Source organism: Nerophis lumbriciformis, linkage group LG02 (genome assembly GCF_033978685.3).
Source record: "Nerophis lumbriciformis linkage group LG02, RoL_Nlum_v2.1, whole genome shotgun sequence".
Classification (NCBI taxonomy): Eukaryota; Metazoa; Chordata; class Actinopteri; order Syngnathiformes; family Syngnathidae; genus Nerophis; species Nerophis lumbriciformis.
In genome coordinates, this window is record NC_084549.2 from 54,977,295 (window position 1) to 55,001,244 (window position 23,950).

Here is a 23,950-nt window from a genome sequence, read left to right on the forward strand (position 1 = left end):
AAGTGTTTTCATGCTTATTCATACGTAATGTAATGAATCTAGCGTTGTTAGCATTAGCTAGTATGCCTACACATTTACAGGTGTTTGTGTTAGTGTTATTAACTTACAGTGGCATCCTATTTGCATTGTTTCAGTTTCACAAATTCCTCAATAAATTCACTAAAACACCACCGTGGACTGATTGAGTCTGTTAAGCTGATGGAGACCTAACTTCTGCAGCTAGTGGGTTCATGACGATGACTTCTGTTGTGTTTTATCAGCTGTTTACTGCCGTGTTAGAGACACGGTCTGGAATATAAGGTATGTAAATAAAAAACATCTCCAGTTCGCCACCCTCGTGATTTCCTGACAAGGACAAAAGCTGTGAAAACCTCCTCAGAACCAGCTCTCAAACAGCCACAGTGGGATGAGGAGCCTACAGAGGTTTTTGTGCGGGTGCAGCAGTGATGTCAGTCATTGTGGTCTGGATGGCGCAGTAGAAGACTGCAGAGTCGCTCAGCTGCACGTCTTGGATCTTCAGAGGAGCTCGCTTGGCGGTGTCGTTGATGCTGCAGCTGAACCTCTTTTCAAAGCTGCTCTCAGTCTTGCCCTGACTCCTTATGGAGAGGCTCAGGATGAACTTTGGTGCCGCCTGCCCGTCCTGTTTGTACCAGAAGATGTAGTCGTTGCTTCCAGAATCTTCATAGCTGCAGTCCAGCGTAACTGAGTCGCCTTTCATGGCGTACACATTCTCTGCTGGCTGGTGCACCGTCTGGCTGCTACATTCTGTCAGAGGATAACAAATGTGGTCAAACATCATATAACCTGACATGCTCACCTCAAATGACCTTACCGAGGCTCCAGGCAGCCATCAGCACACACACTAATGCACGCTTCATGTTTGCACTCCTGGGCTCTGTGCACGCTGACTTGGTGGCTGAGGAGGCGGGGCCTAATCCCAAAGAGCGCGGCACTTCACAAACACATCACATACATAGGTGTAGTACTGGGGGAAACGTGCCTCTTCAATATTTCATTATTGGAGAAAGACACATTTGTCCCCCAAAAATATACCGCAGAGGTATACATGATTTTGTTTTGAAAGTGCAACACATCATCATGTGACTGACAGGCCCCTTACCTCACAGCAGGGGGAGGGAACCAAAAGAGAGCAGGCTGTGAGGGCGACACGAAGCAGACGGTCTGGAACAAACTGTTGGGAACATTGCCATGAATATTGCATGTTTATAATGTCTTGACGTTTGTCTATTTTCATATTTAGAAACCACGTCCTTTGAGTTTAGTCATCTTAATTCTGGCATGGTCACTCGTACATAATTTAATTGCTAACTTTGTCGAACAGTGTTCCTAATCAGAATAATTTTCATTGGCATCATGTAAATGTGCAATGACATTGTTGTGTTTTATCATTCCTCAATAAATTCACAAAAACGTCACTGTGGACTGATTGAGTCTTTTTAGCTGATGGAGAGCGAGGTTCCACGGCTGGTGGGTCCATGACGATGACTTCTGTTGTGTTTGATTAGCCGTTTACTGCCGTGTTAGAGACACCGTTTGGAAACAATTAAGGTATGTAAATAAACATTTAAAAAATATTTCTGTGAAAATAAGTCAATTCATTACGTATATATCTGCGGCTCATAGTCCGGTGCGAGCCAATATATGGAAAAATATATTTTTCTCCTAAAATTTTGTGGGTGCGGCTTATATCCTGGTGCACTCCATAGTCCGGAAAATGTTCATTTTGGTTTCAGTTCACCATGGCCCAGCTCCAAAAGTACCTGTTGGATGAACTGGAAATTGTTTAACTTCATGGACGTTGAGGAGTTGAGATGCCGTCCAAAGAGAATGCACACAGTTGGCAGGTCTTGAATGTTGTCCATCACAACTTCTCCCTAAATGATGATTCTCAGTGTGGCTGGGCTGAGATGCAGTGAGGATTTTTAAATGTCTTTAAAAAACTACAAGTATTATCAAGATAATACTTAAATGGGTAACACAAATGTTAAAAGTGTATCAAACAAACCTTTAATGAAGTGGTCACTGCAAATTCCTGCATACTTCGACTCTGCTCCTGGAGTGCGTGCTACTTTTTTCGTCGTCATTTTGTAAAATCTTGCAGTCTTTTTTTATTTTTAATTACCTCTCGAGAAACTCTGAAGAAACTTTCATCCTTTTTGCGGACGGGCTGGAACAATCTGTTGGGAACATTGCCATGAATATTGTATGTTTATCATGTTTTGCTATTTGTTTATATTCATATTTAGAAACCATGTCCTTTAAATTAAGTCACCTTAATCCTGGCATGGTCACTTGTCTATAATTTGATTGCTAACTTTGTCGAACAGTGTTCCTAATCAGAATAATCTTTATTGTCATCATACAAATGTGCAATAAAATTTTGAAAACTCCACTCGTTTCTTGTGGAAAAAGATTAAAATGATTTAGTAACATCAACACTTTATCGTGGTAGAGGAATTTGCTTGTCCCAATGATCCTCAGAGCTATGTTGTCCGGGGACTTCTATGCACCCTGGTAGGGTCTCCCAAGACAAACAGGTCCTAGGTGAGGGATCAGACTAAGTGCAGCGCGAAGACCTTTTTGAAAAAGAAAGAATGAGGACCCATATTTCCCTCGCCCGGATGCGGGTCACCGGGGCCCCCCTCTGGAGCCAGGCCCGGAGGTGGGGCGCCATCAAGCCCATGGTCGGGTGCAGTGTGAGCTGGGCGGCAGGCGAAGGCAGGGCACTCTGTGGTCCGATACTCGGCTACATAAGCTAGCTCTTGGGACGAAGAATGTCACCTTGCTGGGGGGGAAGGAGCCTGAGCTAGTGCACGAGGTGGAGAAGTTCTGGCGAGAAGTAGTCAGACTCAATTTGACGCACAGTAAGTGCTCTGGAACCAGTTCTTTCGAAAGTGGTTCCAATTTGTCAGGCTTGGACGGAGGAAGGGACTCAGATGCAGAGAGGTGATTCCAAATAAAGCTTTTATTTTGAAATACTCTTTAAGCCTCCAGAGCCGAGTAAATTCAATTACTATGAAATACAAAAATACTATCGACAAAATGTGTTGCTTACGTTCCAAAGAGCAGCACAGAGTACCCACCCTTTTTGGATTCCCTCGATGGAGTACTGGAGAGTGCTCCCTAATGGTGATTCCCTTGTTCTGCTGGATGAATTCAACACTCATATTTGCAACAACAGTGAAACCTGTAGAGGCGTGATTGGGAAGAATCTGGTGTTTTGTTATTGAACTTTTGTGCTCGTCACAGATTGTCTATAACGAACACAATGTTCAAACATAAGGATGTCCATATGTACACTTGGCACCAAGACACCCTAGGCCACAGCTCCATGACTTTGTAGTTGTGTCATCGGATTTGCGGTCACATGTTTTGGACACTCGTGTGAACTGAGGGGCGGAGCTTTCTACCGATCACCACCTGTTGGTGAGTTGGCTACGATAGTGGGGGAGGATGCTGGACAGAGCTGGAAGGCCCAAACGCATTGTGAGTGTCTCCTGGGAACGTTTAGCAGAGTCTCCTGTCAGAGACAGTTTCAATTCCCACCTCCGGAAGACCTTTGAACATGTCACAAGGGAGACGCTGGATATTTAGTCCGAGTGGACCATGTTACGTACCTCTATTGTCGAGGCGGCCGATCGGAGCTGTGGCCGCAAGGTGGTTGGTGCCTGTCGTGGCAGTAATCCTAGAACCCGCTGGTGGACACCAGTGGTGAGGGATGTCCTCAAGTTTAAGAAAGAGTTTTATTGGGTCATTTTCGCTCATGGGACTCCGGAGGCAGCGGACAGGTACCGACAGGCCAAGCGGTGTTCGGCTTCGGCAGTCGCGGAGGCAAAAACTCAGACATGGGGGGAGTTCAAGGAAGCCATGGAAAAGGACTTTCGGACGACTTTGAAGCGATTCAGGACCACCATCCACCGCCTCAGGAGGGGGAAGCAGTGCACTGTCAACATGGTGAGGATGGTGTGCTGCTGACCTCGACTGAGAATGTTGTGGATCGGTGGAGGGAATTTTTCAAAGACCTCCTCAATCCCACCTACACGTCTTCCTATGAGGAAGCAGTGTCTGGCGAGTCTGTGGTGGGCTCTCCTATTTCTGGGGCTAAGGTTGCTGAGGTAGTTAAAAAGTTCCTTAAGCATCTTGAGGTTCAAGACCAACAGACCCTGACAGAATCATCCAGCCAAATACGAACCCCAAGAGATTTGGTGGGCTGTCTGGAGGCAACAAATGGCTGCTCGGTAGAAAGCCGCCGAGGAGAAGTGTACCCGCTTGGTCTCTATGATGGATAAGCTCTGCGGCTTGTGTGCTGCACAGACTGGTTCTCTGGCTCCCTCCCACCCCTCCCTGTCTTCTGTTCCAGGGGGGGCGACTAGAGTCGGCAGGACCCGAGACCCCCCCCCCCCCCCCCCCCATGCTTGCGTTGTTTTCGGCTATACGAACTGTTTAAACTGCAAAAGGGATGAAAGTTTCTTTAAAGTTTCTTAAAAGATCATTAAAAATTTAAAAAGACTGCAAGATTTTACTAAATGACCACGATAAAAGTAGCACGCACTCCAGTCCAAAGGAGCAGAGTCGAAGTATGCAGGAGTTTGCAGTGGCCACTTCATTAAAGGTTTGTTTGATACACTTTTAACATTTGTGTTTCCCATTTAAGTATTATCTTGATAATACTTGTATTTTTTAAAGACATTTTGCTACGAGTGTTTCAAAAAGCACCAACTCGGCAAGTCTAACCTTGACATTGGGATCCTCCTGGTTTAACATGAAGGTGCTGTGCCCTCATCCTCACTGCATCTCAGCCCAGCCACACTGAGAATCATCATTTAGGGAGAAATTGTGATGGACAACATTCAAGACCTGCATTCTCTTTGGACTGCATCTCAACTCTCCAACGTCCATGAAGTAAACATTTCCAGTTCATCCAACAGGTACTTTTGGAGCTGGGCCATGGTGAGCTGAAACCAAAATGACCATTTTCCGGGCTATGGAGCGCACCAGGATATAAGTTGCACCCACATAATTTTAGGAGAAAAATAAATGTTTCCATATATTGGCTTGCACCGGACTATGAGCCACAGATATATATGATATGAATTGACTTATTTACCCAGAAATATTTTGTAAATGTTTATTTACATACCTTAATTGTTTCCAAACGGTGTCTGTAACACGGCAGTAAACGGCTGATCAAACACAGCAGAAGTCATCGTCATGGACCCACCAGCTGTGGAACCGAGCTCTCCATCAGCTAAAAAGACTCAATAAGTCCACAGTGACGTTTTATTGAATTTATTGAGGAATTTGTGAAACGAGTGACCATGCCAGGATTAAGATAACTAAACTCAAAGGACATGGTTTCTACATATGAAAATAAACAAACGGCAAGACATTATAAACATGTAATATTCATGGCAATGTTCCCAACAGTTCGTTCCAGACCGTCTGCTTAGTGTCACCCTCACAGCCTGCTCTCTTTTGGTTCTCTCCCCCTGCTGTGAGGCAGGGGGAGATGTGTTGCACTTTCAAAACAAAATCATGCATACCTCTGCGGTATATTTTTTGGGGACAAATGTGTCTTTCTCCAATAATGAAGTATTGAAGAGGCACGTTTCCCCCAGTACTACACCTATGTATGTGATGTGTTGGTGAAGTGCCTCCCTCTTTGGGATTAGACCCCGCCTCCTCAGCCACCAAGTCAGCGTGCACAAAGCCCAGGAGTACAAACATGAAGCGTGCATTGGTGTGTGTGCTGATGGCTGCCTGGAGCCTTGGTAAGGTAATTTGAGGTGAGCATGTCAGGTTATATGATGTTTGACCACATTTGTTGTCCTCTGACAGGATGTGGCAGCCAGACGGTGCACCAACCAGCTGAGAATGTGTACGCCATGAAAGGCGACTCAATTACGCTGGACTGCAGCTATGAGAACTCTGGAAGCAACGACTACATCTTCTGGTACAAACAGGACGGGCAGGCGGCACCAAAGTTCATCCTGAGCCTCACCATGAAGAGTCAGGGCAACACTGAGAGCATCTTTGAAAAGAGGTTGAGCTGCAGCATCAATGACACCGCCAAGCGAGCTCCTCTGAAGATTGAAGACGTGCAGCTGAGCGACTCTGCTGTCTTCTACTGCGCCATCCAGCCCACAATGACTGACATCTCTGCTGCACCCGCACAAAAACCTCTGTAGGCTCCTCATCCCACTGTGGCTGTTTGAGAGCTGGTTCTGAGGACGTTTTCACAGCTTTTGTCCTTGTCAGGACATCACAGGCGTAGCACACTAGAGCTGTTTTTTGCTTCTCACCAGACTCCAAAAGTTTGTTGGGCTTAACCGTTAATTTGTACATCAGTCCCTCAAAGATTTTGCGATGTTGCCAATTCACGCAAAATCAACCAGTATGCGTGCCCCTTAACTTTGTCCATCTCCCCAGTTTTGCCGCACAATTTGGCCAATCATTACATTACGATAGCACATATAAATAAGCATGAAAACACTTCTACAGACATCATACGTGGGACGGTTCAATAAGTAAGAACTGTTTCAGTTAAACTGTGAAACTTACAAACGTTGCTTGGAGTGATAAATGAAGAATCTTTTCGAGCAAAAACGCTATGGGCGCTTATTCCTGGTTCACGCATTCAAAACAAGGAAGTACATTTTCAACCTGCAATACCTGCAGTGAGCAAACTTGTCCAACAACTTACAGGGAGCAGGGAAGCGAGGAAACAGCAGACCACTCGATGATGTAAACGTAGGGACACAAGTAAGTGATCACAGCGCCGCTATAAATAGTTTGTCTGCTTTAGCACTCATAATAACAATATCACTAATACTTGGTTAATATTCAAGCCACAAATAGTAACTTGAGTATTGTTCGCGCTTTTCAAATGGTTATTTATCCAATTTTATGGGCGGAATAATGGAGCTCCTATTGGCTCCGCTGTAAGCTGACTTTTGTTTACATTTATTTTATATTTGGACTGCATTTTAAAAAATAACATCTGTCAGGTCTTTCATAATGCACAAAATAAAATAATTTTAAAAAAGCAGTTTCCCTTTAAGAGCTAATCGCACATATTATCTAACAATGTCAAACATGTTGATTAATGGTCGAGTTAAATTAGGTGCTGTCTTTGTGTTGTAGTGTTTTTTTTGTTTTGTTTTTTTTTTGTTTTTTTTTGTCCTGTCCAGCTTCTCAGGCAAATCATATAGTTGATGTAGATGCCCATATCGGTTGTTCAGATTTACTTTACAAAAGAGAAGTTTAGGATACTTCTCTTGTTGCCTTATTTGTAAGACAGAGGGGAAAATTGTGGGGACAAGAGGGGGATTAGACAGAGAGACTAAAACAACAACAGCAAACAACAACAACAACAACAACAATAGAGCAACATCAGCAAATACGACATGTACAAATATGATGGTAAAAGTAATAGCACATAAGCAGTTAGCGAAAATAAAATATAATACAGAAATGACAATGAGCATTATTACACTACAAATGGAGCAATTCAAATACCAATAGAAATAGCACTATTGATAATGAACAATACCAATACTTTACCTTTATTATCAACAATACAGTTGTTCAAATGCAACAATACATATACGTAATGATAACTTGAGATACGAAAGAATGCAGAAAAATGGAGGGGGAGAAAGAGAAGCAACCTACATTAGCCTTGTAGATTGTTATAGTAACAATAGGTTAAGCTTTGTCCGTGTGCCATGTGTTATACCCAGTTTACCCTAGGGCAACAACGTTAATATATGTTTGATGAAACGTGATTATGTGCATGAGTGTAAGTATGCATATGTACTTGTATATGTACAGAATGTGTATACAGTATGTTTGTACAGTGAATGTATATGTACAGAATGTGTATACAGTATGTTTGTACAGTGAATGTATATGTACAGAATGTGTATATGTGTTTGTACAGTGAGTGTTTATGTACAGTATGTGTATGTGTATGTTTGTATATTGAATGTGCGTGTGGGTGTACGAACTTTAAGTATGTAAATATGCACTGTATATGTGTATGTATGTGGGAGCGTAGGTACCTATGTATGTATGTATGTGAGCATATGTGAATTTGTATGTACAATATATTCGACTCCCAGAGTGCGTGGGAGCCAGAGCACGGCCCCAGCCCCCCCTGAGACCCCAACCCACAAAAAGTAGGCGTGGTGCCCAGGGAACCAGGGACCACCGCCCCCACGCAGCCAAGCCGGCCAGCGACAGGAACCCCAGAGCCCGGCCCACCGCACCGCCCACAAGGGCTAGCAGCAGGCCGCAGACAGACGCACCCGGCAGAGGAAAGGGCACGAGAAAAGCAGGGGACAGCCAGACCCCAAGCCAGCGAGAGACCACACCCCACACGGGCAGAAAGGCGAGACGCCCCGCCCGAGGGACCCAGAGACACCCCGCAACCGGACGGGAAGACCGCCCCTGCCCCACCGGCAACGGGGCCCCCACGAGCCCACCCCCCACCCCCGGAGAGCGCGGCGAGGCCAGCCCCTGGCCACCCCACCCAAATCGGCCGCCGCAGGACCACCCGGCACAGGGCCACGGGAACCACCCACCCCACTTGCAGGGACCCCAACGATGGAGATGGAACAACCAGCAACCGCCCGCCGAGCCCCCCCCTCCTGAGGGAGGGGAAAATTAAAAAATAATATTATTAAAATATATTTAAAAAATAAATAAATAAATTTTTTTTTAAAAAGAATTAATAGAAGATCACAGACATGCTGACACACAAGGTCACTACCCCAGCAACTGGCCGACTCGCAGCACCTCGGAATACCTTGCAGCACCAAGCTACCACAACAGACGCAGGGACTAGACCCAGCAGGCCCCAACCAAGACGGACACCCGGAAGGGATGGATGGTGGGACCCAGGAGCTCCAGACACGCAGTTCGGATGCAGTAGCCTGAGGCGTCGACCCCCGCCTGACAGGCAGGCCCAGAGCGTACCCCCAGAAATATACATACTTTGTGTTGTAGTGTAACCGTTACTCACACCCACGATACTCTTTTTTAAATAGAGCTCGAGCTGCTTTTTCATTCTTTTTGGTGGTGACATTTTGCTAGCTGGAAGGGAATGACAAAACATTTTAGCTAGTGTTGACGTAAGTTAATCCTTTTAATCTTTTTCCACAAAAAAGCAAGTGGAGTTTGCAAAATTTCATTGCACATTTGTAAGATGACAATAAAATTATTCTGATTAGGAACACTGTTCGACGAAGTTAGCAATTAAATTATGTATGAGTGACCATGCCAGGATAAAGATGACTAAACTCAAAGGACATGGTTTCTAAATATGAAAATAGACAAACAGCAAGACATTATAAACATTCAATATTCATGGAAATGTTCCCAACAGATTGTTCCAGACCGTCTGCTTAGTGTCGCCCTCACAGCCTGCTCTCTTTCGTTTCTCTCCCTCTGCTGTGAGGTAAGGAGCCTGTCAGTCACATGATGATGTGTTGCGCTTTCAAAATAAAACCATGTGTACCTGCGGTATATTTTTTGTGTGGGACAAATGCGTCTTTCTACAATAATTAAATATTGAAGGGGCACTTCCACCCCCGGTACTACGCCTATGTATGTGATGTGTTGTGAAGTGCCTCCCTCTTTGGGATTAGGCCCCGCCTTCTCAGCCACCAAGTCAACGTGCACGGAGCCCAGGAGTGCAAACATGAAGCGTGCATTGGTGTGTGTGCTGATGGCTGCCTGGAGCCTCGGTAAGGTCATTTGAGGTGAGCATGTCAGGTTATATGATGTTTGACCACATTTGTTGTCCTCTGACAGGATGTGGCAGCCAGACGGTGCACCAGCCAGCAGAGAATGTGTACGCCATGAAAGGCGACTTGGGGACGCTGGACTGCAGCTATGAAAACTCTGGAGGCAACGACTACATCTTCTGGTACAAACAGGATGGGCAGACGGCACCAAAGTTAATCCTGAGCCTCTTAATATTCGGTCAGGACAAGATTGAAAACAGCTTTGAAAAGAGGTTCAGCTGCAGCATCAATGACACCGCCAAGCGAGCTCCTCTGAAGATCCAAGACGTGCAGCTGAGCGACTCTGCTGTCTTCTACTGCGCCATCCAGCCCACAATGACTGACATCTTTGCTGCACCAGCACAAAAACCTCTGTAGGCTCCTCATCCCACTGTGGCTGTTTGAGAGCTGGTTCTGAGGACGTTTTCACAGCTTTTGTCCTTGTCAGGACATCACAGGCGTGGCAACCTGGAGATCTTTTTTATTTACATACCTTAATTGTTTCCAAACCGTGTTAGTAGCACGGCAGTAAAGGGCTGATTAAACACAACAGAAGTCATCATAATAGACTGTGGAAGCTAGTTCTCCATCAGCTAAACAGACTCAATCAGTCCACGAAGACGTTGTAGTGAATTTATTGAGGAATTTGTGAAACTGAAACTGCCCTTGAAAAAGAAACTCTCTGGGTGCCAATGATCTGTACATTAGAGTAAATCACCTTCGCAGGTCTGTCTCTGCTATACCTATCATCAGTCCGGGTACATCTTTCTTAAACCTATTACCTCCATTTTTCTGTGGCAATTTGTTGTGTTTTAAATGACATCACGTCCTGCTAACGTACCGCTCAGTGCCGGCCCAAGCCTCCATGGGGCCCTAAGCCAAATTTGATTTTGGGGCCCTCTATTTCTGCCAATAATATTGATTGTTGATCATTCACACACCTACTATAAACTCATTGCGGCTCTGGCAGTGTTGTTTACATTATCCTATTGTCAGCCTGGCATGTCTTTACAAATGACATGCCATTTATAAAGATATGGGGGTGGCCCAGTTAAGAACATAAATAATACCAATGAATGAACGAATGATGTCCAGAGTGCCACATATGGTTCCTAATCTTAAAATGTAGAAAACATTCAGCTACAAGAGTGGCCTGGGGTTGAACAGTCCAAGTGATAAAGCTTTGTATTTACAGTAAAAGTGTCATCTTGTCTCATCAGTCTTGTACATATTAGTCTTTAATTACTAGTTTATATTTTTAGTTAATTGTTCATATTTAATGTTTACTTTGTACAAAGAGAGCGCAGTCTACTGAAGTTAAATTCATCAATAGTTTTCCCCTTTGAAAGACGCAAGGCAAATTCCTTCCATTTCACCATGTTGCTACAATGATCTTCAGTGTTTTCATGCTGTTTCAGCAGTGCACCTATGTTGACCCAATCCCGCTGTCCCTCGGCTGCCACTTTTAAGGACTTTTTGGAAAATAATTTGCAGCAAAGGCAATAGACTGCATCTTTACTTCTTGAATAAGTCAGCCAGCTACGCTTGACTTTTTCCCCATTGAAAAGCTGTCTGTAGGTATAATGATAATGAAAACTTCGGCCATCATGCCGTTTGGGGAATGAAAAGTTCTCCTTAATAGACAGTGGTCCTCTGATCACCTGCTCAGTCCTGTCTGAATCTGAGAGGAAAGAAGGCCACTCAGCTGGGTCAACTGGCGGAGCTGATGATGCTCCATGGTGTGAAGGGGACGTTGTGGTGGAAGTTGCTGAGGAAGTGACCAAAGAAAGACAATGACTAAAAAAGAAGGACCTATAAGGTCATTAAATTGCACTGTTGGGCATAATTATTAATCTCAGAATGTTCTGCAGTACAATGAGCAATTATAAAGGGTGTTTTGCAGTTAACTTACTAGATAAACCAGCTGTGGTTTCAGACATGGAGGAGACAGTTGGGCACAGAGGATGGAGGTGTGTGAGAGAGCACTGTAGAGGATGTAGATGGACCTAAAATGAAATACATACATATAGGCACACATATTAATGAGATACTTTGACTATATTAATTTCCCTTCAGGTGTAATGTTTATACTAAGAAATTAAATGTATACTGTATGGTGACAGTCTTTTCCTCACCTGATTCATCACTCACAGTTGAGCCTGAGGATGTGGACTGGCTCTGGGCTGATTCTGTGCCTCCAAAGTATTTTAACAATGCTCCTGAGGAAGTTTCACATAACTTACGAGTTGATGTAAAAAATAATGTTTATTTTACTCACATAAATTACCGTGCTCTGCTGCAAACAATTTGTGCAAACAACATATCTCACTAGTAACCTGATGCTAAAAACATATTGCTAGCACCACGCTAGCTAGCTAACGTCACCTAGCTAAAGCTAATTACAGCTACAAATCTCTTTGATAAACTTTTTACTACCAAGTCATGCAAACATACCTTTATCATGGCATTTTTTCTCCTCTTCCACTTTCGTCTTCTTCCTTTTTTCTGCACCTGAAGGATATGTCCTTTTTTGTGACATTGTTTTGCCTCTATCTGCGCTTTTGATGCCCAGTGCGCCCTGGCATTGCACGGCAGGCGGCAAACGTCACAGGTGCAGCAGAGGCAGCTTTACATTTAAAGAGAGGCAGGAAGAATCACTAGGCCTAGATCAGCAGCAGCACTCTGTTGACCTCAAATTGTGTTTTTGTACAATAATATATCTTTGATCATTTAGAAATCATCAGTCAGACTCTACATGCAAAAAATAAAAAATAAGAATTTTTTGTTAATTGCTTTTGGGGGCCCCCTGGTGGCAGCGGGGCCCTAAGCAAGCGCTTAGTACGCTTATGCCTTGGGCCGGCTCTGGTACCGCTCATCCAGTATGCGTGGTGGTCAAGCCAGCGTCTGTTCTCAATGGGTAATTGGCGGCATTTAGCCTTTCTCGAAGAAAAATGCCCTATTCTTGCGTTGTTTTCGGCTGTACGAACTATTTTAACCGCAAAAAATATAAAAGTTTATTCAGAATTTCTCGAGAGGTAATATAGATAAACAAAAGAGTGCAAGATTTGTCAAAATGATGATGAAAAAAGTAGCACGCACTCCAGCCCAAGGGAGCAGAGTCGAATAATGCAGGAGTTTGCAGTGACCACTTCATTAAAGGTTTGTTTAATACATTTTTAACGTTTGTGTTTCCCATTTAAGTATTATCTTGATATTACTTGTGTTTTTTTAAAACACATATTGCTACGAGTGTTTCGAAAAGCACCAACTTGGCGAGTCTAACCTTGACATTGGGATCCTCCTGGTTTAACATGAAGGTGCTGTGCCCTCATCCTCACTGCATCTCAGCCCAGCCACACTGAGAATCATCATTTAGGGAGAAGTTGTGATGGACAACATTCAAGACCTGCCAAAAGCTGTGTGCATTCTCTTTGGACTGCATCTCAACTCCTCAACGCCCATGAAGTTAAAATTTCCAGTTCATCCAACAGGTACTTTTGGAGCTGGGCCATGGTGAACTGAAACCAAAATGACCATTTTACGGGGCAATGGAGCGGGGGTGGTTATAAGCCACCCCCGCACCGGATTGTGAGCCCCAGATATATACGTTATGAATTGACTTATTTACACAGAAATATTTTGTAAATGTTTATTTACATACCTTAATTGTTTCCAAACAGTGTTTGTAACACGGCAGTAAACGGCTGATCAAACACAACAGAAGTCATCGTCATGGACCCTGTAGCTGCGGAAGCTAGCTCTCCATCAGCTAAACAGACTCAATCAGTCCACGGTGGCGTTTTAGTGAATTTATTGAGGAATTTGTAAAACTGAAAAAATGCAAATAAGATGCCATTGTAAGTTAATAACACTAAAACAAACACCTGTAAATGTGTAGGCATACTAGCTAATGCTAACAACACTTGCGTCATTACATTACGATAGCACGTATGAATAAGCATGAAAACACTTCTACAGACATCACATGTGGGACGGTTCAAAAAGTAAGAATTGTTTAAGTTCAACTGTGAAACTTACAAACATTGCTTGGAGTGATAAATGAAGAATATTTTCGCTATGGACACTTATTCCTGGTTTACAGCATCAAAACAAGAAGTACAATTTCAACACGCAATACCTGCTGTGAGCAATTTTGTCCAAAAGATAGCGCCATAGCACAATTATAATTTCAGCTATCTATTTTCCAGGTGAGAGGCAGGATTTATGATCTACATTAAACTTACAGGGAGAAGGGATGCGAGGAAACAGCAGACCACTCGATGATGTAAACATAGGGACACAAGGAAGTGATCAAAGCCATATTTGCCAACCCTCCCGGATTTTCCGGGAGACTCCCGAAATTCAGCGCCACTCCCGAAAACCTCCCGGGACAAATTCTCTCCCGAAAATCTCCCGAAATTCAGGCGGAGCTGGAAGCCACGCCCCCTCCAGCTCCATGCGGACCTGAGTGACATGTCAACAGCCTGTATTCACGTCTGCTTTCCCACAATATAAACAGGTGTCTGCCCAAACACGTTATAACCGGAGAATGATCGAGGGCGAGTTCTTGGCTTCTTATGTGGGTTTATTGTGAGGCAGTTTCATTAACGTCCTCCCAGCGCGGCAACAACACACAACAACAGCAGTCATGTTTTATTCTACCGTAAAGCAGTTCGTCTGCCGTAAACAGCAATGTTGTTGTAATATATTGAGTTGGCGGCAATAACCAGGTGAGGTGATGAAGTACGTCTCTTTACTGTAGACTTCAGAACTGACTCATACACTTGACGTCAGGTGCGCAACACCACGTAAATCGTTGGCCAACCAAAAAGTAACCCCAGTACGCTATAGCCAACATTCACCAGGAGATGGCAACAGACAAACATAGATCACTCTATTACATTCCTACAAAACTGTACTTAAGCCACATTCTTTCTTTTTTTTTTAGTACTGAACTCTTAACCCTCATTTGTAAACAATAACATGCTTATTATACAAACAGTATTTGTACGCCTTTAACACAGATTTTTATACTGTCTTCAGAGATTCAGTTTTTTTGGTGGTACTCGAAACCTTTCTGGGTACCTGCAAAAGGGTGTTCAGCATGGTTAGAAAAATAGTGACAGAGAATAGAACAAGGATGGACAATTCAACCCTTAACTCAACAATGGGTAGATGAGTGTTATGTGTGTGTATATGTGTAAATAAATGAACACTGAAATTCAAGTATTTGTTTTATTTATATATATATATAATAAAATAAATATATATATAGCTAGAATTCACTGAAAGTCAAGTATTTCTTTTATATATATATATATATATATATATGAAATACTTGACTTGGTGAATTCTAGCTGTAAATATACTCCTCCCCTCTGAGATGCATAATAGATTTAGCCCTATAGCTAGTCCTACACCCCAGTCTACCGTGCACCACACCTTAGTCATAGGGACTCCATCACCCGAAACATAAAGCTTAGCAAACCAGCCACAATTAAGTGTATTCCCGGGGCTAGAGCACCTGACATTGAAGCTAATTTTAGGGAGCTAACTCGCAACAGACCTAGTAAACACGTACGACAGGCTAATTACACCACTAGTTATGCGAACATAGTTGTACACGTTGGCTCCAATGACACTAGGATGAGACAGTCAAAGATTACAAAGAGAAACATAGCCAGGACTTGTGATCTCGCTAGAAAGATGTCCAGGCATCGAGTAGTTGTCTCTGGCCCCTTGCCTGCGAGAGGCAATGATGAGAGATATAGCAGATTAATCTCGCTTAACAAGTGGCTGGCTAGCTTCTGTAGACAACAGGGACTAACGTTTATTGATAATTGGCCCTCTTTCTGGGGCAAACCAGGCTTGTTGATGAGAGACGGCCTAACCAGGAAGGCTCCATCATCCTGTCTTGAAACATATATTTCTGTTTGAGTCACACTTGACTAACTACACTAGAGCAAGCCCGGTCACAGGCAATTACAGAGTCTGCTAGTCCGGGTGAGGAGTCAGTTAAACTAGAACTAGCCAGCGCCAGGCTGGATAATCCCTGCACACATAGCAATTCTCTTAGAATAATACACAACTCACATAATGTTTTTTCTGTAGTGACTGTGTCAGAGGTGGACATGCATTCTACTGAGATGGCAAATTATGATGCGTTCAGTGTATCGTAGCACCAAGCAAATATCAATTCCTAGATATGGTCGAAATTATTTAAAGAGCACTACGCATAATAAACGCAACATTATTAATATTGCTACTACGGATAATTTCAACAAAAACTCCTCAAAACAGCCCACTACCTATAATATAGGCTTTTTAAACATAAGATCATTGTCTCCCAAAACGTTATTAGTTAATGAGGTCATTAGAGACAACAATCATAACGTCATTGGTCTCAGCGAAACCTGGCTCAAACCAGACGATTTTTTTGCGCTGAATGAGGCATCTCCTCCTAACTATACGAATGCGCATATTGCCCATCCCCTTAAAAGGAGGGGCAAACCTAAATAATAAATATAAATCGTTTGAGGTGCTTACTATGAGGTCTGGCACACTGCTGCCTCTCGACCTGGCTGTTATCTAGAGTTTGTTCCTGATCTAGTGACGCATGCCGACAATATAATCATAATGGGGGACTTTAATATCCATATGAATACCCTATCGGACCCTCCGTGCGTGGCGCTCCAGACTATAATTGATAGCTGTGGTCTTAAACAAATAATAAATGAACCCACGCATCGCAACGGTAATACGATAGATCTAGTGCTTGATAGGATCGTCACCAACTCCAAAGTTATGATACTCCCGTGTACTAAAGTAATGTCTGATCATTACCTTATAAAATGTGAAGTTCTGACTCATTGTCAACAAGCTAATAATAATAATAACTGCTATAGCAGCCGCAACATTAATGCTGCCACAACGATGACTCTTGCTGACCTACTGCCTTCGGTAATGGCACCATTCCCAAATTATGTGGGCTCTATTGATAACCTCACTAACAACCCTGATGACGCCCTGCGCAAAACCATTGATAGTATAGCACCGCTAAAGCTAAAAAGGGCCCCTAAAAGGCGCACCCCATGGTTTACAGAAGAAACTAGAGCTCATAAATTTAAATGTAGAAAGCTGGAACGCAAATGGCGCACGACTAAACTTGAGGTTTTCCATCAAGCATGGATTGATAGTGTAGCTGCTGACAGAAGCACATTGTATATATGTTATATCATTTCATAGTTGGTTAGAGTAAATAAATACAATGTATAGATATAAGTTCATATTTACATTTAATGTGATTAAAAATGTATTTTCTTTGGTAATTTCATGCAAGTATAAGTTAACTTTATTTTTGTTACAAAACTCATGTAAATTGGAGAGGAACATATTTTTTGTTCCGGTTTGGTCACATTGTTGGGGGGACAATTAATATGTGACGGAAAAAGGGAAGCAGCATGAGACAGCAAATGGAAGAGGTTAATGGAGTCTCGGCTTGAAAATAAACTTTATTCCTCAGAGTTTGTGAGGCCAATGAGGTATGATTCTTTTTGATATGTATGTAAAATCATTGTGTTTTATGTTATTGGATGTCAGACTAATTGTAAGTTCTGTTTCTCTTATTTATTAGTTCTGACGGCATTATTTTTGGCATTGTGTTGGCATCGTTGTGACGAGGAGGCGTGGCTGAAAATAAATGTCTGTTTGAGAAAAACGAACAACTTGAGCCTTGATTAAGACCTCGGAGGGAGTAACAGTCAGAACTCAGCCTACATCGCGCTGAAGAGAAAGAGAGACGAGAGGGAGCCTGTCGCTGGAGCGGAGCCGTTAACGAGCAGCTGTTTGATGAGTGACATCGCTCTCAATCTTCAAAGGAAAGAAGCCGCATGCACGGACATTCCAGAAGCAATCAGGGTCCAACGGTGCAGCGTGGTTAACTCAACACCAAGTAACACGTTTAAAACAAGTTAAATGTGAATGTTGGTTTAACCTGCTAACTTGAAAAGGGACTTTCTAAATGCTAAAAGGGATATCCTGCTGTGGTGCGAAGTAATTATTTAAGTTAAGAAAGTGCTTGTATGATACAAAGTGATTATCATTGCAAAGCTTATCTTAAATTAATTGCTTGTTTTGGTTTTGGCAATTTAAAATAGCACATCAAGGTATTTAAAAGGCACATTTATAATACATTTTTGATATTGAAATGTATGTTTGTTTTATAACAAGTGGAAGAAGATAAACTTTAACTAAAAATACTGTCATAATACACAAACTTTATTTTTGAAAGAAAAAGCAAACCCAAACATATCTAAGTTGACAGTTAGCCTACATTTACATTTTTATTCAACTACAGTTAATACATTTTCATCCAAACTTTCAAGTTGGCTAATATTCAAACCAAATTAAGCTAAAACACAAAATCAATAGGCTAGCAACATGTCTGACCAAGAATGCATTGACACTCGACACGCTGTGCTGTTGCTGCAAGAAGATCCTGGAGAAGTTACGATCCCAAATCCCCATGAGCCGAGCACAAGTCAAGCAGTGAAAGAAGAGGGCTTAAGGAAAAGTACAAGACCCAGAAAGCTCGCTGAGAAAGGCCAAGCGTTTCATGAGGAAATGGTGAGCAAGCTTCAAGCTCGATTCAACGCCAGTTATGAAAAATGGAAATCTACTGCCAAACAAGCAAAAAGAGCACTTGACACATCTGATATAGCAAGCTTGCACGATCACATTGCTCTGATACAAGAAACTTCTGGTGAAGTCATGCAAGCATATGAAGAACTACGTAGTCATGAAACTCCTGATGGAAACACTCGCCGCAGAATTGACACATGTGATGCAGTTTCTCAGAAGGTTTTCCAACAAGCACAAGAGAATCTTGCAGCAGAAGAAGATGAGCGAGATCAAGACAAGAGGTCATTTAACTGGAGTGAAACTTGCTCAGCGTTTATTTTAGCATCGTTGCAAAGATCCAAAAACTCAAGTAGTCGACGTTCAAGTCAGCTGTCTGCAAAAAGGCAAGACGCAGCAGCAGAAGTAGCTGCAGCTGAAGCCACTCTGTTGGTCTTAGAAGAAATGGAACGTGGCAAAAGTGAACTCGAAATGCTTGAGAAAGAAATGGAACGAAAGAAGAGGGAGCTTGAACGCTTGGAAACGGTAAAGCAAATGAATGCTGCAAAAGCGCGACTGGAAGTGTATGAACAAGAAGGCAACTCAGATGAGGAATTGTCAGATCTTCTGCATGGAAGGAGCACACCAAGAAAGCTACCATCCAAGCCAGTAAGACATTCTGAAGTGAAAATTGAATCTTCGGGTTGCAATCCATATGCACAACCATTCATACCAAAAGACACCACAAGAGGGCAACCTGCTAGCAATAAAACACCAGAAGATGGCATAACAGCACTGGCTACAGCCTTGGCAGAGTCCATCAACATTAGCCGTCTACCGGTTCCAGAGCCCGCAGTTTTCAATGGAGATCCCATCAAGTACTAGGACTGGAAAATGTATTTTCAATTACTGATTGAAAGAAAGAACATCCCAGTGGCTGAAAAGATCTACTACCTCCGAAAGTATGTTGGCGGTCCTGCGAGAAAGGCAGTTGAAAGCTACTTTCTGCTCGGAACAGAAATGGCATACCGTACAGCTTGGAACACTCTGGAAGAAAGATATGGTAGTCCATTTGTAATCGCCAAAGCTTTCAGAGATAAGCTTCAGCATGGCCAAGAATTGGAACCAAGGATAATGTGGAACTAAGAGAGTTCTCAGACTTTCTCAAAGGTTGCGAAGTGGCAATGCTACAGATAAAGAGTCTTCAAATTTTAAATGACTGCTATGAGAACCAGAGAATGCTCAGCAAGCTTCCTGATTGGCTTACGGCAAGATGGAATCGTAAAGTAGTTGAGATTGAAGATCAGTGTGGTTCATTTCCTACATTCAGCCATTTTGTCAACTTTGTAGAAAAGGAAGCCAGGATCGCGTGCAACCCAGTGACATCTCTAAGTGCTCTCAAGGCAAATGATTCGGAGAAAGAGAAAGCGAAAACTCCAATGACTCGGAATGTTGGAGCAAGAACATTGACATGCAGTACGGAGGAGAAAACCGATACACTGAAGTGTGAATTCTGTGAAAGGTCAAATCACAACATTCTGACATGTCGAAAGTTCATGGAGAAGAAGAACGCTGCAAAAGTGCAATTTGTAAAGGACAAGGGATTGTGTTTTGGTTGTCTTAAATCTGGACACATCTCAAAGAAATGCGAAAAGAGAAGTATCTGCAACACATGTAAGGGGAAACACCCAACATGCTTACATGAAGAACGAGACAAAGAGTCAAGAAAGAATAAGGACATCCAAAGAGAAACAAAGGGGACAAGTGAGTCAAAGGAAACCAAACAAACTAAGGAACCAAGTCAAGAAACACCAAATGAGGCTATCTCAAACCGTGTTATCCAAAGTAACAATACTGACCTCACATCCACAATTGTTCCAGTGTGGTTGTCCACAACAAATAATCCAGAAAAAGAACTATTGCTTTACGCTCTTTTAGACAGTCAGAGTGACACAACATTTGTTCTGCAAGAAAAAGCAGATGTTTTGGACACAGACAAGAAAGATGTGCAGTTAAAGCTCTCCACACTGTCATCCAAAGACACAGTCGGTCCTAGTCAAAAGCTGACAGATCTACAAGTCAGAGGCTTCTACTCGTCAAAGAGAATCCCACTTTCCATGACATATACAAGAGAGTTTATCCCTGCCAATCTAAGTCACATTCCCACTCCGAACGCAGCAAGAGCATGGTCTCACTTAGAGCACCTCGCTGATGAGATCGACCCTCTAATTGAATGCGATGTTGGTCTGCTAATAGGTTACAACTGTTCACAAGCTCTGGTACCCAGAGAAGTCGTGTCAGGAAGAGACAATGAGCCCTTTGCGCAGAAAACAGATCTTGGCTGGACCATAGTTGGAGGACTTGATCCATGTGTTGACTATGGAGATGCAATTGGATGCAGCCACAGGATTGTTGTCAAGGAAGTGACACCCAATTCACCATCTGATCAGTTGTTGAAGGAAGTGCACTACATTTGTCGCACCCAAGTCAAAGAAGTGATTACACCATTGGATGTGATTAAAGTGCTTGAGTCTGATTTCAACGAAAGAAAAGTGGAAGACTCTCATTTCTCCCAAGAAGACTTGCGGTTCATTTCAATAATGGAAAGGGGAGTGAAAATGCAAGAAGATGGTCATTGTGAACTACCTTTGCCTTTCAAACAAGACAGACCAAACTTACAGAACAACAAGAAATGTGCAGAACAACGACTCAAGTGTTTGAAGAAAAGATTTGAAAGAGACAAACCGTATCACAAAGACTACACAAAGTTCATGAATGAAACAATAGTGTGCGGAGATGCAGAAAAGGTGCCTCCTGAAGAACTGGACAGGGGTTCTGCCTGGTACATTCCACATCATGGGGTGTACCATCCCCAAAAACCCGGAAAAATAAGAGTGGTCTTCGATTGTTCGGTGAAGTATGAACGGACCAGAATTGACCAACAAGCTGGTGGGGGTCTTGTGCAAATTTCGGTATGGCCCAGGAGCAATCCATTGCTCTATTGTATTCGCAAAGTCCAGAGTAGCACCTACCAAAGTCACTACAGTACCAAGGTTGGAGCAGTCTGCAGCAGTCGTTGCAGTGCGTACAAGTGACATGCTCAATGCAGAATTGGAGCTGAATGTTGAAGAATTCTTCTGGACAGATTCACAAGTCGTCTTGGGATATGTCAACAATGAGGCAAGACGCTTTCATGTGTTCGTAGCGAACCGCATCCAACGCATCAGAGAGAATACCATCCCCACACAGTGGAAGTATGTTGCATCGGAGGACAATCCTGCAGACCATGCATTGCGTGGACTCAAGGCCAAAGAACTAATCGCCTCAAACTGGTTCAGTGGGCCAAGTCTTCTATGGCAAGAAGAGCTACCCAGTGGAGAGTGCAAGGTGGGAGAACTTGACGCAAGAAACTCAGAAGTACGCAAAGCTGCCGTACACCGCACACTCAAGGTGGTTTCTCTGGAAGAACGTTTTGAGAAGTTCTTCAGCTGGTCGAGATTTGTCAAAGCTATTGCAAGGCTCACCAGATTTGTGAAGGAAGACCTATACCTACGCAAGATATGGCGTAGAGTGCAATATCTCGCCAATGAGTTCTGGCGAAGATGGAGAAAGGAATACTTGTTGAACCTACAGCAAAGACAGAAATGGCAGAAGACAAGAAGGAATGCCAAAGTCAATGATAAAGTGCTCATACAAGATGACACAGCACCCAGAAACGATTGGAAACTCGCTAAGGTCACTGCAGTGTATCCAAATGAAGATGGATGTGTGCGCAAAGTGCAGTTTCTAATCAGTGACTACATTAGATGACCATGGCACACGACTCAACAAGCAGACACACTTGGACAGACCTATCCACAAGACAGTTACACTGTTAGAAGCAGAATAGACCCACACTAGTCTGAAAAGGGAAAACACATTAGATTTGGTGGGAGTGTAGCTGCTGACAGAAGCACATTGTATATATGTTATATCATTTCATAGTTGGTTAGAGTAAATAAATACAATGTATAGATATAAGTTCATATTTACATTTAATGTGATTAAAAATGTATTTTCTTTGGTAATTTCATGCAAGTATAAGTTAACTTTATTTTTGTTACAAAACTCATGTAAATTGGAGAGGAACATATTTTTTGTTCCGGTTTGGTCACATTGTTGGGGGAACAATTAATATGTGACGGAAAAAGGGAAGCAGCATGAGACAGCAAATGGAAGAGGTTAATGGAGTCTCGGCTTGAAAATAAACTTTATTCCCTCAGAGTTTGTGAGGCCAATGAGGTATGATTCTTTTTGATATGTATGTAAAATCAATGTGTTTTATGTTATTGGATGTCAGACTAATTGTAAGTTCTGTTTCTCTTATTTATTAGTTCTGACGGCATTATTTTGGCATTGTGTTGGCATCGTTGTGACGAGGAGAAGGCGTGGCTGAAAATAAATGTCTGTTTGAGAAAAACGAACAACTTGAGCCTTGATTAAGACCTCGGAGGGAGTAACAGATAGTTTAATAACTTATTGTCATGTGTGTGTAATCATGTTTTGTTTTAAGTCATGTTTTGTTTAGTTATGGGCAGTGTTGGGTTAGTTACTGAAAACCAGTAACTAGTTACAGTTACTAGTTACTTTATTTCAAAAGTAACTCAGTTACTAACTCAGTTACTTACACCAAAAAGTAATGCGTTACTGTGAAAAGTAACTATTTAGTTACTTATTTTTTTCTCCTTTTTTTTTTTAAGGCTCCCATTAATGCCCTTTTAGCCTTCATTTCAGTACTGTTATTGCACTGGAGAATAATACAATGTGTTGATCAACTTGACATGCATTTGCATCACTGAACTCAGAAAGCAATGTGGTCTACATACAACACACAAAGACAAAGATATGTTTCAAAGGGCCAATTTATTTCAGGCCACAACAAATTGACAAAACTATTTGAAATAGCTGCAACATAACATACATAAGTAACAAACCGCATAATAACAACATAGCTGTAAAGCTGGCTTCACCCAAGGAAGGCACACATCACATACACAAAGCCTAGTCAGGCATTTCTTTCTCTCAAGGAATTGTGAAATAAAATCATGTATTCAGGAGATCAACACTGTAGTGAAGCCCAGAAGACTCTACACATTTCCCCAGTTTTAGTTTAGAGATAAGGTAAGATTGGCCTGGCCCACTAGGATCCCTCTTCATGTTTGTGAACTTTATAGTCTATACATTTAGAATGATGTGATAATCAAACACTCTAGAAGTCTAGAATGAAATAGTTTATAAGATAATTGACAGTGTGTACCTTCAATGATGAGCAGAGGCAGAGTTTGGAGTGTTTTCTTTAGCTCGCTTTCCATGTTTATGTACTCAATGTCCAGGTACTTGGAACATGTTTTCCGTGCCATTTGTTGTTTGACGCCGGTATCATGCTAATTAGCTGCCAGAAAACGGGTGACTCCACTGTAGAAATAGCCTGCATGTCTTCTAGCACATACGCTGCAATGGCTCTATCAATGTTGTCCTGGCTAGCA

The 23,950-nt window shown here is 42.6% G+C and overlaps 3 gene segments (V, D, J or C); 2 read left to right on the top strand and 1 right to left on the bottom strand.

Annotated features, from left to right (window-relative positions):
* Positions 1 to 415: 415 nt before the first annotated feature.
* LOC140679582 (T cell receptor alpha variable 38-1-like) lies at positions 416 to 5,748 on the bottom strand. The segment is given in 3 exon segments: positions 416 to 765; positions 833 to 952; positions 5,676 to 5,748. Coding segments are annotated over 3 exon segments (543 nt in total).
* Positions 5,747 to 6,254, top strand: LOC133620106 (T cell receptor alpha variable 38-1-like). The segment is given in 2 exon segments: positions 5,747 to 5,792; positions 5,860 to 6,254. Coding segments are annotated over 2 exon segments (396 nt in total).
* Positions 6,255 to 9,707: 3,453 nt separating this feature from the next.
* On the top strand, positions 9,708 to 11,189 carry LOC133609303 (T cell receptor alpha variable 38-1-like). The segment is given in 2 exon segments: positions 9,708 to 9,770; positions 9,838 to 11,189. Coding segments are annotated over 2 exon segments (396 nt in total).
* The last annotated feature ends 12,761 nt before the right edge of the window (positions 11,190 to 23,950 follow it).